The 17024-nt window shown below is 30.1% G+C and overlaps 1 protein-coding gene across 1 annotated transcript in view; it reads right to left on the reverse strand.

The window, feature by feature from the left end:
- Positions 1 to 605: 605 nt before the first annotated feature.
- The window catches only part of LOC127725970 (mucin-22-like), a gene marked incomplete at its 5' end in the record, with an annotated part of 219272 nt that continues 202853 nt past the window's right edge, over positions 606 to 17024 (reverse strand). The window contains 8 exons of the mRNA XM_052233273.1: positions 606 to 1022; positions 9404 to 9437; positions 10639 to 10713; positions 11605 to 11646; positions 12000 to 12126; positions 13460 to 13545; positions 14243 to 14309; positions 15654 to 15723. Coding sequence (XP_052089233.1) covers positions 904 to 1022; positions 9404 to 9437; positions 10639 to 10713; positions 11605 to 11646; positions 12000 to 12126; positions 13460 to 13545; positions 14243 to 14309; positions 15654 to 15723 — 620 coding nt within the window. The remainder of the gene's footprint in view (positions 1023 to 9403; positions 9438 to 10638; positions 10714 to 11604; positions 11647 to 11999; positions 12127 to 13459; positions 13546 to 14242; positions 14310 to 15653; positions 15724 to 17024) is intronic.

Genomic DNA, 17024 nt, shown 5'->3' on the forward strand with positions numbered 1-17024 from the left:
AAAAAAAAAAAAAAAAAACTTATGAAACATCCACACAGTAAAAGATCATTGTAGAATAAAAATTATGTTGAGTGTGAACCATGGTTTCTGGAATAGGAAATTGATTAACTTCAATCAGCAAATTATTAAAGAATAAACTAAAATCAACTGGAATAGTCTATAAACGACTGTGAGATAATACGCATAATCAATATACCGACAATTCACAAATACTTATGTACAAACCCGAACAAACCCTAAAAAAGACAATTGGGGAGCAAATATGTATTTCTTTTTGGGGAGGAATTTAAAAAGAGTTGCTTTCGAACAATGAACAAATAATTATATTTCATTCGACTGTTTTAAATCAGATACCAACTATAATTGCGTAGTTACCTGACGTTAACCGCGGCATTGCAGACATTTTTAATTTTAAAGTGCTTTGCCTCAACTTTGCCATGCTACGACCAAAATGTTTTAAACTATTTCATACGGTGCTTGTGATTGTATGAATAATACTAGACCTCAGATATACGTCATTCAGAAAACCTCCCAACGACACAAATAAAAAATAATAACATCTAGAGGGCAATATGGGAAAAGGTAGACAAATATTTCAGTCACTGTACACATAATGTCATGTTTAATTAGAAAAACAAAAAACAAAATATTACTATACAATGTTCTATTGAGTGAAATGAATGGTACATACTAGGAAATAATGAAAATATAAATAAGAACTATAATGGTATAAAAAGTATTATAACAGCGATGAGACAAACATATCTTATTAATCGGTTAATTGTTTATATAGGATCAGATTCACATTACGTTGGTATTTAGATTGAATTCTCAAACTCAAATTTACTTTACAGTACAGACAGTTTATAAGTTTGTTTGACAGTTATAACTGTGACAATGGTCTTAGGCTTTTGCTACTTCATAAGCTTGCGATTTATTTATTTTTAGGAAAGCTCTCAATTCATGTTTCTTTGGCGTCTCTGTCTTCATATCCTTTAACTTTGTTGTATCAGTGTTACTTACTGTAATGAAAAAGGTAAATGTTATTATACAGAATGGGAAAGTTTGATGTGAAGGAAAAAGTATGTCTTTTACCGGTAACAAAGGCATACCAATCTAAAAACGTGCCATATTATCTTAAAACAATTGAAAACAACACTTTATAAATGCCATGCGTCCGAAGGGCATTTTCTGGTTTTACCATCACCATGAACGCCCAAAGCCGAATATTCACTTTAGTCATCTTTTGGTTATACTTATTGGAAATACACATTAAAGCATTGTTTTTCTTGAAAACTATTTTATTTGATAAATTAATAGGATTAATGACGATATTGCGGTTCGGTCGAAGATTTGTATATTTTTGAATTCTCAGAAGGCTGCCGTCATTTAAAATATGTTTGAATATATACTATATGAAACCATCAATAGCACACAAAACACTTAAAATTACTATGGATAAAATGTATTAACAGTTTTTAGACAACAAAACTTAGTAATTATACTCTTGTTTTGACAGGAAACATCGTTTTCTCTTTCGGGATAAAATAATGGAATAAAAATTATTTCATAAAGCAAAAAGACGACAACTGCATATCTGTAAATCATATACACAATAAGTTATCGTAATAAAGTAAAACGAAATGTTCAAATATTGAAGAAAATCTCATATAAACGCCAAAGCTGGCTACTCAGCATTCATATTTCTTTGTTTGTATATAACATAATAACAGATAATATTCAAAAGAGAAGGTATGATAAGGCCACTTGTTTGGCTCCTTGAATTAGAAAATCAAAAGGTTGTATAAATCTACGAATTCCATCCTTCAGATGTTCAAAAGACATCAGTCTGTCGGATATCGGTATTAACATCTTTAAATGTCGTCTTACATATTGGAACTAGGGCATCGAACGTCTCACATTTAGTGCAAAAACTGTGAAAATAGCTCCATTTTTGAGACTTGTCAATAATATTTAGATATGAGCAAGATTTTTACCCCCAAAATATTTGCTATAAAATGTATTTTACAAAGATGTTTTCGTTTTGGGTAAAGCCCTTGCTCGTAAATATTTCGACCAAAAACTATGATTGAAATACGTAAATTTCCACTTATTGATGACGTCATATAGACAAATTTCGAGTTCTGTTTTATAAATGAGTTACGCAGGTTAACCATAGGTGAATCGGCGTCAATGAACTATCGACTCTTCCTGTGACGTAATGGTGTAAGTATTATAACATAGGAAATGTACGGAAAAATGCACGAATATTAAAGTTGTTTATTGAAATCAGAAATTACCTCTCTGCACTAAACAATTCAGATTAAAGCATGTGGCCATTTTATCAATAAAATAAATTATTTTGAAAGGCTTGAAAAAGCTTACTACTTTTGCAATTTCAGGTGCCAAATTATGGCTCTTATCCTACCTTGTCCTTTCGACAATTTCACCTGCAAGTTAATTATAAATCAACATTATTTATTCGTTGTTTGCCTTCAAAGCATAGCCATGCAAAGTTCACAGCAGCTGATTTATTGGCACTTACATGTATATTATTAAACAATAACATTTATCTTACAAATATATCAGTAAATCAATGTTTAAATGAGAAGACAAAATATTTGACATTGACATAATTCTTTTACTTGAAATATCGATTCTCATAGATCATGGTTTATGCAATGCTTTGGAAGTTAGCACTAAACACCAATTTGAGAGAATATCACAAATGACAATATATATTGTTCTCATAAAATCTCGATAATTTAAATAATACTATTATTCTAAGTACCATACTATTAATAATATTTCACTTTTCATCTCTGCGACAGTTAATAGTTTAGAATAGTATTGAGCTCCACATGTTAGATATAATAGTTGATGTAACAAGAAATGATGACAATTTGGACTGGAAATTTGTAACATAATGTTAGAAGGAACTCTGACATAATAATTGTTATTTAGAAAAATGAAAAATTTCTTAAACAAATGACCAAAAGTATAAGGTAGAGTTTATCCTAATAACACAGTCGATAGACAAAAAACATAGATAAGTAATTCTGTTGAAAAGAAAACAAAGGAATATATAAAAAGGATAAGAGGAATTGCAAAACATTGGACAGTAGGAAAGACCACACTAACTACTGACACACAACTCCCATTCATCTTTCAATAACAAAGGGAAAATAAGGGGGGAAACCAGACCAACAAAGACAAACACTAACAACAAAACACGTTTCAAAGAGCCTAACTTGGTATAGGCACACAATGTGTTTGGGATAAACTAGTTTTACGTAAGCACAACCCGAGTATTTTTAAACCATATTAAACATAAAAAAAATTGCTGCACAGTCCTGTTACAAACAAAATAACCACTAATTAGAACAAACGCATAAAAAAGGTACGAAATTAGACATATTTTTAACAAGAAGCAGTACATTTATAGAATAAATGACGATTATGCGTTTTAAAAGGTTTTAAAAGTATTCAAAAGTCCGTATGTCTGTAGTCAGTCATGTAAAAGTAGCTTATGCAATAATGCAAAGTTACATTAATGAATGCCAACTTCTTTAAAACATAGTCTACTAAAAATTGTGAAATGTAAATGGCAGATGATGCAACAAGAAAAACATCGTCCCAAAACATTTTGTAATATCTAAGTTGAAATCGTCTCATTTGTTTTAAACTATAGCCTTTTTGCAATTTACATAAGTATAGCTATGTTTAAAATTGACAACACTAACTTTTATCATTAGCCTTTTATTGTATTGAAGTTCATTTGGATCAATACAATCAGCTTGATTTATAAGTCGGGATTATTAACAGAAAGTACATTTTAAAAGTATCTGCTTTTATTGTTAAAAGAGTTTTAAAAATAATTGATGAATCAGAAATCCTAATGTTCCCTTATTGAAGTATTTCAATGAAAGAACATTCATTACAGTAAAGAAAAAGATGTACAAAAAGAGGTGTGTAGAAAGTATCCACAGAAATTCAAAAAACTCGACAATATAAAATTATGCCATACTGACTTAAATACTAATATCAAGATATTAAAGGCCCTTATCATTCCTGGCCACGTCCAGGAACAATTATATATATATTTTTGTATCTTTATGACAAAAAGACAGGTTATTTTTGAAACAGGTGAATTCAAGACCTTATTCATCCAAACTCTTATATGGTTTAAAAAGTCTATTTTTGCAAAAGTTGTATTCGGACGAATAGTGTATAAAGTATGACAATAATGAGAAGTTCTGTCTACAGATCTAGAGTAAAATCTATAATCAACTGCATTGAGTTTTTCTAAAACTTCACAAGAATTTCCGTAGACATGGATGGAACCGAAACTTAAGTTATATGAACTACGTGGTATGCAGACTTGATGATCAAATTAATTTTAGTCAACAGTCGCTTACCGATGATCAAAGTATTAACATATTAAATTATGTTTTAATATATTTAAAGCAAACTCAATTTTATTACCTATACAGTATTCAAAGATCTTACATTATTTCATTGATAATCTTTCAGAATATGTTCTTTCAGAGACTTAATACCTTTACATGGATCGTATCTAAATTTGTTGGGCTCTATAAAAGACATCATCGTAAAATTCGGATATGATATCCCGTTTGTTATAAGATTTCCAAACCAAATCTTTGAATCTATGAAGAATATAGTAAAGGGTTTAAGTAATTTGTGATAACAAATATGACTTTAATTGACATTTAAACATACACGGACATTTCGAACGAGTTGGAAAATAAACATGTGCACACCGTAAAAAGGGACCAAAGAACCATCGCCGTCCAAAAAAATAAAAAAAATAAATCAACTATAGGGAATCAAAAATCGTGTCTTTTATATCTTTTAAGTGATATTTTACTTGTTCAATAAAAAAATAATCCTGTGACTGGTAGAGATTTTGGAATTTTGATTTTGACAGTTTTGGGTTTTTTTGCAATGATCAAATTGTTTGAATTAAAAAAATTCTTTGAAAATGGCAAAAATATGAAATGTTTTTTGTCGATTTACTTGTTTTACATGTACATTGTTTGATAATAAATTTAAAGCAAAAACTACACCAAACAACCCGAATGCTTTGTTCTTTTCATTCACATTTCTATCAAAGAATTCCATGAATTTTACAAACTTACAGTCAGACCTCAAAATTGAAGATATCAAACTAAAAGGGATTATAATTTTCAATTATAGGCAAGCTATTTTATTAACTAATTTTATGCAGACGACGGAAACCTTTCATTTATTTACATTTTCATAACCCCTTTGAGGCACTCCTGCATTACGATCTTTTAGTTGGGTGACCATTGGTCAGTTTCTACACAATGTATCTTATTATCACACATTCTTGCTGATCTACATATTGATAATTTTGTAATCATGATTTTTGTTTGGGATCATAAATTTTCACTCTCTCCACCCCCTTTCAACACCTTAGGCTTTTTTATTTCGATGTTTGTTAGATATTCATCTTTAATTTTGGTCCATTACAAATGTATTTTTGTAAATATGCCAGTTTTAGTTTGTGAGCATTTTCATTTCAGAATGCTCAAGTTGCAAGTGTTACACTTAGAATTTTAATATCTGTCCTATGCTAAGCTATTATATATGTATATATTGTTTATTTTTGTATGAGAAAAGTGTTTACTCTGAATAAGTACATATTTCGCCATTTACCTTTTTGTTTCTCTTTTCATTTATGCAAGTGAAATACATGAGCTATTTGCTGATTCATACAAGGGAATGTTAAGCCTCTGATGGTTTGTTTGGGTTGTTGGAGGAAAGCATACATTCGAAATTAATAGTAACATATAAAGCAGATGGCATGCTGATTATAATATGAACTGCATGTTTTTACATACATCTAAAAAGAACTCTGCAGCGTCGAGTGAGTCCTTATTGTTTTTTTGTCTTTAGTAGAAACAACTTGCCTCTCATGCTTACCTTGTTAGTAATAAAGTATAGAGTACATTAAACATTTAAATCATGGAAAATAAATCCACATTATATATGTTTTAATGGATATTTATGATTCTGTTTATACGAATATCTATAAAAATCCCCAAATTTTAAATCATGTACCGGTAAATTTTTTTTTCAAATGATAAATTATAGCAGTTGTGCATATATTTTCAAATATGTCACATAACACCAATCATCTATTCATTGAATATCAAATATACTTTCATCATTTTTTTAAATTTCAGAAAATGTATAGACCTTTGGTTTTATGACATTTCTTGATCAAAGTATAGTCTTTCTCCCCAAAAAATATTGTGTGTTGTCTGTTGATTATTCATATCATAGAACTGTAAGCAATAAAGGCAACAGTAGTATACCGCTGTTCAAAAGTCATAAATCGATTGAGAGAAAACAAATCCGGGTTACAAACTAAAACCGAGGGAAACACATCAACTATAAGAGGAAAACAACGAAATAACAGAACACAGAAGTGCAACAAAAAACAAACAACAATGCAACATTCATAGAAACTGCCATATTCCTGACTTGGTACAGGACATTTTAAGAAATTATGGTGGGTTGCACCTGGTTTTGTGGCTAGCCAAACATCCGCGCTTTATGGCAATGTTAAATATACCGCTACAATGACACCATTACATGACGGGAACAGAGTACAAATAAATGCAAAAACACCAAAGACAGAAAAATACATAAATAAATAATATAATAGTACATTTTGACATGTTAACCACAGAATAACAACGAATAACTAAAATAATTTAGGACAATACACAAAAACAGCTTAATAGAATTACGAAGTGTGTGTCTGTAACACGAATGGATCAACGCCACAAAAAGTAACGTCACAGGTAAATTTCTAATAATTGGATATAAATCAAGATTAGGTTTCTAATTATGTTATTTGATAGCTTCATGAACTAAATGAATTATAAAATCACTGATTATAAAACTTAGATTTTTTTTCGAAATACTAAAGATTTTCTACCCTAGGAATATATTACATTAGCTGTATTTGACACACTCTTTCGGAATTTTCAACTTCGTACTTTGTTTTGCTTTTTTACCTTTCTTGATTCGAGCGGCACTGATGAGTCTTTTGTAGACAAAACGCCCGTCTGGCGTACAAATGTTTTTCTTGTATCTATGATGAGTTTATTTCCATACACTGTGACTGTATATTTTAAAAAAAATCTATTGATCACATTTTCTTAATTCAAATTATAAGTCTCATGCAGAAAATAAAAAAAAAACTTTTTTAAATAAAATGATTTTAAATTGTTTTTGATTTTTTTCATTCTCTACAGGTGAGAACACAACAACGCACTAGTTGTTTTTTGTCTCTCTTCTATCAAAAAAGGGCAATAATCATCATGCATTTCTCAGTCTTTAGTTTTCTATATTGTGTTTTGTGTACTATTGTTTGTCTGTTTGTCTTTTTCTTTTTTAGCCATGGCGTTGTCAGTTTATTTTCGCCTTATGAGTTTAAATGTCCCTTTGGTATCTTTTGCCCCTCTTTTACATATTGTTTTGTGTTATAATGAACATATCTCAGAAAAGAGATGAGTGTTCTGGGTTCTTGCATAAAAGCTGTAAATAGTTATCAAAGGTACCAGGATTATAATTTAATACGCCAGACGCGCGTTTCTTCTACATAAGACTCATCAGTGACGCTCAGATCAAAATAGTTATAAAGCCAAACAAGTACAATGTTGAAGAGCATTGAGGACCCAAAATTCCAAAAAGTTGTGCCAAATACGGCTAAGGTAATCTATGCCTGGGATAAGAAAATCCTTAGTTTTTCGAAAAATTAAACGTTTTGTAAACAGGAATTTATAAAAATGACCATATAATTGATATTCATGTCAACACCAAGTGCTGACTACTAGGCTGGTGATACCCTCAGGGACGAAACGTCCACCAGCAGTGGCATCGACCCAGTGGTGTAAATAGTTATCAAAGGTACCAGGATTATAATTTAATACGCCAGACGCGCGTTTCGTCTACATAAGACTCATCAGTAAAATTAAAATCAAATGCGCAATGATCCTGTTTAGGCAGAAAAAGGTTTCACCTGTAAATATAATATACATATATGCAGCAAACAATAATTATAAACAAAGCATGAACACCGTATACAAGGACTATGCCAATTTTACTACTACAATAAAGCTCCTGTTCATGTTGTCTATCACGAGGTTTTCAATAAATAACAAATAAACTACTTGTCATGTTATGTCAGTTTATTAACTAACAATGGTTTTATAAAATTAACGGCAACTGTTAAGGCTCAATTTTGGAAATGCAATCTGAATAACGGTAACCACATGAGAACAATGAAAGAAGAACAGAACTAGTAAAAAATAACAGCATCTGTATTAAAAGTTAAAAACTAAATTTAAGTTGACCAAATATTATCTTATTCAATGTTTTTTTAATACATAAAACAGAATTACTGAAATATTTATGTCATTGTATAGCAAAATGGCACCTAGATCATTAATTACATCGATATGAAGTGATTGTAGAATATGATGTCATGGGAATTTATATAACATACTCTTAGTTTGATGGATTGTACGGTTATAATACAAAGAGGATGGCACAAATTTGTGTTATTAATGTCGTCAAAAATTTTGTTCTGTGATACTTACAATCAACCAAACGAGCACACGCTGGAGAAAAGTAGTCGCATGTTAATGTATTAATGCTATAATATGTTATTAGCACACGAAGTGAAATCTTTTTCATATTTAAAAATGACATTTTATAGCAAGAGTAATTCAAATTAATTCATTAGCGATATCAAAGTAAACATCCACTTTCTTCTAATCACGGAAAGAAAGTATTCGTCTCTTGGGCTTCTGAAATTGAATACAAAAAAACATATTTCCATCTCGAATTACCAGATAGTATGAATAAAAATAAATGTAGGTATACTTCAACTAGAACGTATGTTAACTCAATGTTCCATCTACACTGACAAGTGTGTCCTGTTGATAAAATCAACCTAGAGCTTGTTCATATTAAGTAAGCAAATGTATGCCCTTAACTAAAAATAAATACTGCCGTGAAATGATATTGAAGAACGACTGTATTTCAAAAGTTGTGGGCCATCATGAATTTATTGGATCTTTACGGTATTGCAATTTCTCAATAAGTTTCAAAATTTAAAACCGGTCATAGTTCCCGCATGTCGAGTTCGATGGGGTTATGAATATAAAATATCTTGCTTTATTCGATGTATATAACTACTTAAAATATATCATTCACCTCAAGCTTTACAGACTGGACAGAATAATCATAAAAAACTTTACTATGTGTAGACATACATACGGAATACGGAATGGGGAAAACCAATTCTAATAATATCATTAGAAAAAGTAAAATATCGACTTACCTTTTGAATCAAATCTGTCATGTGTACCAGAGGACTGCAAACAGAATTATAATTAAATATACTTATTACAACCATAAAATTGCGTTTAAACATACCGAAGGGCAATAACAAATCATAAAACGAAAAAAACCCCTCTATATGTGATTAAAAACAAAACCGACGAAAATACAAGCTACAGTAGTCTACAAACACTACATAGGTATCTAAAGAATAAGCACCACAAATCCCACCATAACCTTATTATTATAAGCAGATCATGTTCCAAATGTGGCACTCGTCGTGTATCTTGAATACACATTAGGAAATAAACCTCAATTAGTGATCGTAATAAAAAACCGACTAAAAAGCAGTCTACAAACACTTAACACAAAACTAAAGTCGGAGCAAAACAAACCCCGACAAAAAATGTGTTGTATCGCAGTTTTTCCAGAGTAAGTAAATCCTGCTCCAAATGGGGCACCTGTCGTTTTGTTAAATTACACATTGATTGATTGATGTCAAATTCCAGAAACAGAGGACGTGGGTATGGCTACGACAATAAGCACATATCCGTTGTCATCTGTTACGCATATATTCTATAATGGTCATTCAAATACCATCAATATAAACACAGTGCAGAAACTATCATATTTGAATGTTTCCGACTTTTCCCAGAGAAATTAGATTCTATTTTGATTGAAATGTTATGTCCTCTTTCATTGAGTTCATTTTTTTTACTAAAACCAATACTTTATTTTTACTGAACTTCTGATTTTCTTGGGGTATATTATCTCTTTTTCATCAGATGTATTCATATACCGTTAAAAGAGTTCAAAAATTAATTGTCATCATTTATTTATTTTGACATATAATTGTACTTTAAAACTAAACTTGCAACAGCTTTCGTCAAATTCACCTCATATTTGGTTGTCTGCTTCTGCGTAAGTCAATTTGAATATGATGTTTATTTGACTCCAAAAAAGTTTGATTTGAAGTGTACCTCACAAAGGTTTGTCTCGGAAAACATTGTTGGTTTGATCGATATTGGTATCATATGTTTATAATTCAGTATACATTTTATATTTGAAAACTTAAATTTCGAATATGATTCACGACAGAAAAATCGGAAACACAGTAAAGTCAAACAAAGTAAGCATTGTAAGACAAAACATCGTTTATATAATGATTTAGTTCTACATTAGAAATAACTGCGACTGGTTAAAAAAAAACATATTAGTAGTAAAGTTAAGTCAAACCTTTGGTTTGCTGCTGAAGTTTGACATAGATTTTGCTCTGCGTCTGTGCATTATTTTTCTAAATCCTTCTTGTACCTTAAATGTGAATCATATTATTCATTAATAACGATTGATTTACTAGCATAGATGGCAAAAGACAAGATAGTTATTTTTAACTTTCTAATTTTACTTTCCACTCTACATGCGTTGCAAATTTGGGAATGAAAGATATAAACGTATACTGTTTAATAATGATAAATAAAATTCCTTGGCAATTGCTTAATAAATTATTTGTAACATACACATTTTAATTTTAATAGCAAATGTGATTGATTGGTTGGTTATTGGTGTTTAAAACCTCTTTCAGTATTCTTGGCAATATCATGGACACCAGTTATTATTGATAGAAGAAGGCGAAGTACTCGTAGAGAACACATATCAATGTAAATGTAAAGTTAGACTGTATCTGTATATATAAGTTTTACCGAATACAATACATTGTTATTAAAAGTTAAAATATTCATACACTTTATTCTCTTTTTTCAAATTCAGGACCTTAGATACTAAATAAAGTTCTTAATAGGGAACAACAGACAAGCAACATTATAATATACATTATATGGTAAAATCTACATCACCCTATACATTGTACATACAAGTGACGTAAGGATATAATGTATACGTAAAGTAAAAAGAGTTGTCTTTCTTTTTACAAATAATTGTTTGATGTTTAGTTTACATATACATAACGAAGGTGTGATAACAAGAATTCCAATTACGCCGCATATTGTTGCATTTGGTTGCATGTATTTTATTATTTTGTTATTATTCCCCTGTCAAGAAGTCTGTTTGATAAAGTTTGATCAAATCAATATACAGTGTTTAGTTGGTCGTCTTGTGTTAGTTTTCCTTAACAGGTCAGCATGACTGACTATTGTTACTCTTCATATTCTAAAATCATAATCTAATATAATTTTCATAACCTACCTTTTTATTTAAAACTGTATGAAAAATAAATATAAATAATCCCTGAAAAAACAGTATGCACAAAATGAGTAATGATATGAATAATCCATTATTTAAGAATTAAAAATTTAAAATCATACATAGCATCAACACGATTAACAAAATACTTAAAAAAAATAAAATGCTAGTTTAACATGTTTAAGTTTTTTGTGAATGTAATAATAAATATGGCATTGTTGTCTGTAGACTAACATTCAACCCTTATCAATAGCAAAGGTGAACAGTAACTGATTTTATTAACATACAGCGTAGCATGTTTAATAAGATATCAATATAATATATATAATACTTCTACTACAGATAATTTGCTTGGTATACGCTACTTTAAAAAAAAAAATAGTTGATAAAATATGTACCTGACAGGAAGTGGTAATACCAAATAAATATTGAAAGATGATGGTATCTTCATTAAATGCTAGAATTCCAAATAGCCATGACAGTCCTAATACTGGAAGTAGTGTCACCATACATTTTAAACCCGCTCTATGATAAAAATAAATTAATATCGTAACTTATTGATAGACGAAATGTATAATTCATAACCCATTGTTACAGGATATCAAATACACATTGAAAGTGAAAAAGTTGCACAATAAGAAAAACCCATATTCATATAAGTAAAGGGTGTTTTTGGTATAAGACAATGAGACAGTATTCCCAAAGCACAAAATCTTCAAAAACATCAAGAGACTAACATATGGTCTTAAACAGTTATAAACATATTCGAAAAGAAGACGGGATTTCCCCCACCTTAGTAGCAATATAACAACTTCACCTGCATATTGGATATACATTTCCCCAACTCATTCGGTATTTAAGAGCTTGCAGCTGCTATTCAGACTTTTTAAAAAGTCACCAGTGTCTGAGCAGAAAGTTGATGAACCAGGGTTATGTCAAAAAAAGTCTCGTCCTTTTTCTAAAAAAGTTCATCGGAAGATACCAAGACCTTGTTGATAAATATTCCCTATCAACTTTACAAATAATACATGATGGTCTTGAAGTATAGATTATAGGTACTGACGTTGTTTACCATCTTAATACGTGTTATAGTGTTCTTTTATTTGTCTTTGTAAATTATTACCTTTACTGTTTAATCCATTTTTGATAATATCCCTTTGGCGTGGCACGGTACTTATACATCCCGTCATTGTGTTATTGTGCTTTGGTCATTTTGTGTATTCTTGTCTTTCATTTTTGCTTATGTGTTTTGTCTATATGCCATTTTGTTTTTCTTTGTTGACATATTTGTTTGTTTTATAGTGATTAACAATGTTGACTGCTGTACCCTTATTTTTGACATTTTTACCCATTATGTCTGTTTGTTTTGTTCACATATTGTTGTCAATATAATGGAATTTTATGCTACTGTCATACAAGTGAGAGGTTTAGCTAGCTATAAAACCAGGTTTAATTCACCATTTTCTACATAAGGAAATACCTGTACCAAGTCAGGAATATGACAGTTGTTTTCCATTCGTTTGATGTGTTTGAGCTTTTGATTTTGCCATTTGATAAGGGACTTTCCGTAATGAATTTTTCTTGGAGTTTGGGATTTTTGTTATTTTACTTTTTTAAATTAGATTAATTTACAATATTAAAGATAAATGCTTTATTAAATAAAGCTCTAGAAAAAAGCGCATAGTCAATTTAAAAAAAAAACCCCAATAAATTAATTCTAAACAAAACCACAAAATGTAGAGGTTCGTTTTAGGAATCGCAACATGCGGAGGTGTTAAATTAGTCTTTCAGTTCTCCATGATCCGTTTTTGATGTTCATTTATTGCAGACTAACACCTCTAACGCATTTATCACAAACCTGGCTTTTTTCTTCAATCTTTCATTCGCCATAGTAACACTAGAATACATAGCTCTTAAAACGAGTATTATTGTTCCTATATTCATCTACAATAGATATAAGGATATAATTTATCTTAAAATGATAACACTTATAATAGCTGAGCAAGTCATTCTTCAATCAAGAAAGCAATGTTGTCCAAGACGAATAATATTATTTTGATAGTAGTTTGCATTCGATCAGAGCATTTTCCATCTGATTAAATTGATTGATATTAGATAGAAAATAAAACGTGAAATTGAAAACAAAACCACTCATCAATTTGTGGTAGCCTAATCTTATTCACTATCTGTGATATGACGAAGTTATATATATATATATATATATATATATACATGTATATTAGTATGAACGAAGGCACTGATACAGAAATGCTCGGTTTTTCTTTTTCTGAAATGATTATTAGATAGGGAAAAAAAGGAAAGCTGACCTATCAGGTGACAATTACTTTATAAAACTACATCTTTACAAATTGAATTATTCTATTTCTTTTGTAATGGATATAGATGTAGCAAATTATAAATCGATAAAATTAACTAAATTAATTTTTTTTAATTTTTGTAGTGCTAATCATGTATGATATTTTAATTTTTGGCAAATATATTTCAACTGTCATTTATGGTTCACGTGAAATAGTGTGTGTGCTTTCGTTTATTTTTGTAAATAATTACATACATATAGTTAAGGTCCTCTATCCCTACATGTATCATAAGAAGTATGTAAACTATCGTGTAAAAGAATTACCAGTATAATGAGTAGAGCTGGTCCAACAAAGGCCATAAATACAAAATTACTAGTATTTAGCCAGCAGCTGAAAATGTAAAAAGAGTTCACACAATCAATTGTCAATGATTCGTTTTCTACTATGTCTGTTTTGGGTTGCTCCCCCAATTTTGTCAATATAACGGAACTATAATCAATTGTCATACAAGTGGGAGGTTTAGTTAGCTATAAAACTAGGTTTAACGCAGCATTTTCTTCGGAAAATGCATGTGCCAAGTCAGGAATATGGTAGTTGTTTTTTTCACTTGTTCCGTTTGATTTTGTAAGTTTTTATGGACTTCCTCTTTTTGAATTTGCCTTGGAGCTCGATTTTTTTGTTAAACTTTTTCACTTGGGGTCGTTTTGTTAAAATTTTTACAAGTGTTCCTTGCTCATCTGATCTTTTTGTTTCGGTACAATGTATGTACATGTCATGCTGCTTTTGATTTGTGTGTTTGTATATTGTCCCCTAGACTTCGATGTCTGATTTTCCATTGATCATTTTATTTTGTTGGATGTGGATAAGATATAAAGAAAAAGTAAAACTAGTGTTATATTATATTTTTGTCTTTGACAATTCATTATTTTACTTTAACAACTTGCCAAATACAAAATTTTAATATAGCACTAGCATAAAATACGTTCCTTAAACAAGCGATGCCATAACTTGTGATTTTATACTCAAAATGATTTCATTTAAGCGTCGTAGTCTTTTGTGATCTTGATCTTTGCTTCATTGGCACGGAGTAAATAATTGCAGATCTTCTTTAAAAATCCTCTCAGAAATTTTAAGAGATTCAAGTTAGTTTCTTTATCATTTGCATATTGTATCATAAAACAAAATCAATCTCTAGATCGTCCTTAATCTATGCAAATTGTAGATGAATGTTGCAGAGACATGAAATGATCTACTCTAAACTGTTGCAGTGATGGACTCACATTAAAGTATAAAAGAGGAGATGAAACATTAGTTTCCGAATAATTTCTTAATTTATCAACAGAAATTTAAGAAGGTTTTTTAAAAAAAAGTTTTAGAACAAGGAATCATGGAAAATTGATAAGAAATGTATAATAAAAACAAACCTAATTTAGGAGGTGTAGCCATGCATGCATGGGTAAGGGGGGTTAGTTAGTTCATACTGATATATCAGTGAATGTAAATATACCTTAGCAATGCGCATGGCTAACCTTATTTAGTTGGGTTAGTTTTCATCATACATTTCTTATTAATTTTCTAGAATTCAAAATTATTCAAGATTCAAATAATTCATTGTTTTAGGCAATTTTAAAAATTATATGATTCGTGAAAGGCAAGCAGAGTAATTTATAAACCCTTTCTCATGCTTGTGACCATTACATATTTTTTTCCTTATTTATTCCAATCAATACATACTATTTGTTAGAATGATATCCTTTCAGTCTTGTTACTCCAAGGGTTGTTCCTACAATCACTAACGGAACAACTGAAAAAAAATAATCTTCTAATGAAAGACGAATACAGAAGGACGAACTGTTAAGTGCTATAAACATACGAATATTCCATATTAAACCCTGGAATAGAAATATTTTGAAACACATTTAAATTGTGGACAAAACTGACTTCATTACGTACATTTGTCTTCAAAATTTAACATTGGTACATTAAATCATGGTTAAGAGCTGCTTTTTGAAATATGGTGTAACGAAATGAATCACTCGCTATATGATATAGAAAGCTACACTTAATACCTTTATAGCAAACTTTTCGAGTAAATGTCATAACTTAAACCAATAAGTTATGCAACATTATGACATTAAACGTACACCTAAATTCCTTACAATAGCATAAAAGATATCATATATCACAAGGGGATTTTTATGAACATAAGTTTCGTGTAGTTATAGCAGTAGTAATTAAATATGAAATAAGGAGATTTTTTATGATTGTAAATGAGACAAATATCAAACAAAGTCCAAAGAAAGTGGATTTAAGTAGCCAAGATCACCATACGGCCTTCAACAATGAACAAAAACCATACCGTATAGTCAGATATAAAAAGCCCTGACATGATAAAATGTGAAAAAATTCAAACGAAAAACAAACGACCTGATTAATGAAATAACAATAAACAAAAAAGCAAATATGACCGACAGCAACAAACAACACCCACTGAATTACAGGATCCTGACTTGGAACAGGCACAAAAAGAATGTCGCGGCATTAAATATCCTTGTGACCCCTTAATGATCCTTTAACCTTGGACAGTGGTGTACCAGCACAGCTTCTCAACAAACTGTAAAATCCAGCTTGACAAAAAAAAACCAACTACCATAAATAAAAAAGACAAAAAGTGCCATTCTAAGATTACTCGCAGTTAATAGAAGATAGTTCAAAACCAATAACAACTAATAAATAAATAATTTCATTAAAGACATAAGTACCAATCAGTTCACGTCCAACGGATTAAGTGTAAAGACTTCATAAACAGTCTGAGAAAAGTATGAAAAAGCCACAATATAAGTAAAGAATATCGACAGGATCTAGGAACATACATTTTCATAAAAATGCAGCAAATCATATCTAGTTATCTTTTAATTTATTAAAAACAAAATCAATGGTATATGTAAAACTGATAACAATTATCACCAAATTTCGTACTACGGTGTTTACTTGATATCCTTTATAAAGTACATGTGCGCAATATATCATAATTCCAGGTACTTCGATAGCTATAGGTGACTAGTTCATTTTGTCATTACGTCTTTGGTTGGTTTGTTGGCATCA

The sequence above is a fragment of the Mytilus californianus genome, unplaced genomic scaffold (assembly GCF_021869535.1).
Source record: "Mytilus californianus isolate M0D057914Y unplaced genomic scaffold, xbMytCali1.0.p SCAF_15, whole genome shotgun sequence".
Taxonomy (NCBI): Eukaryota; Metazoa; Mollusca; class Bivalvia; order Mytilida; family Mytilidae; genus Mytilus; species Mytilus californianus.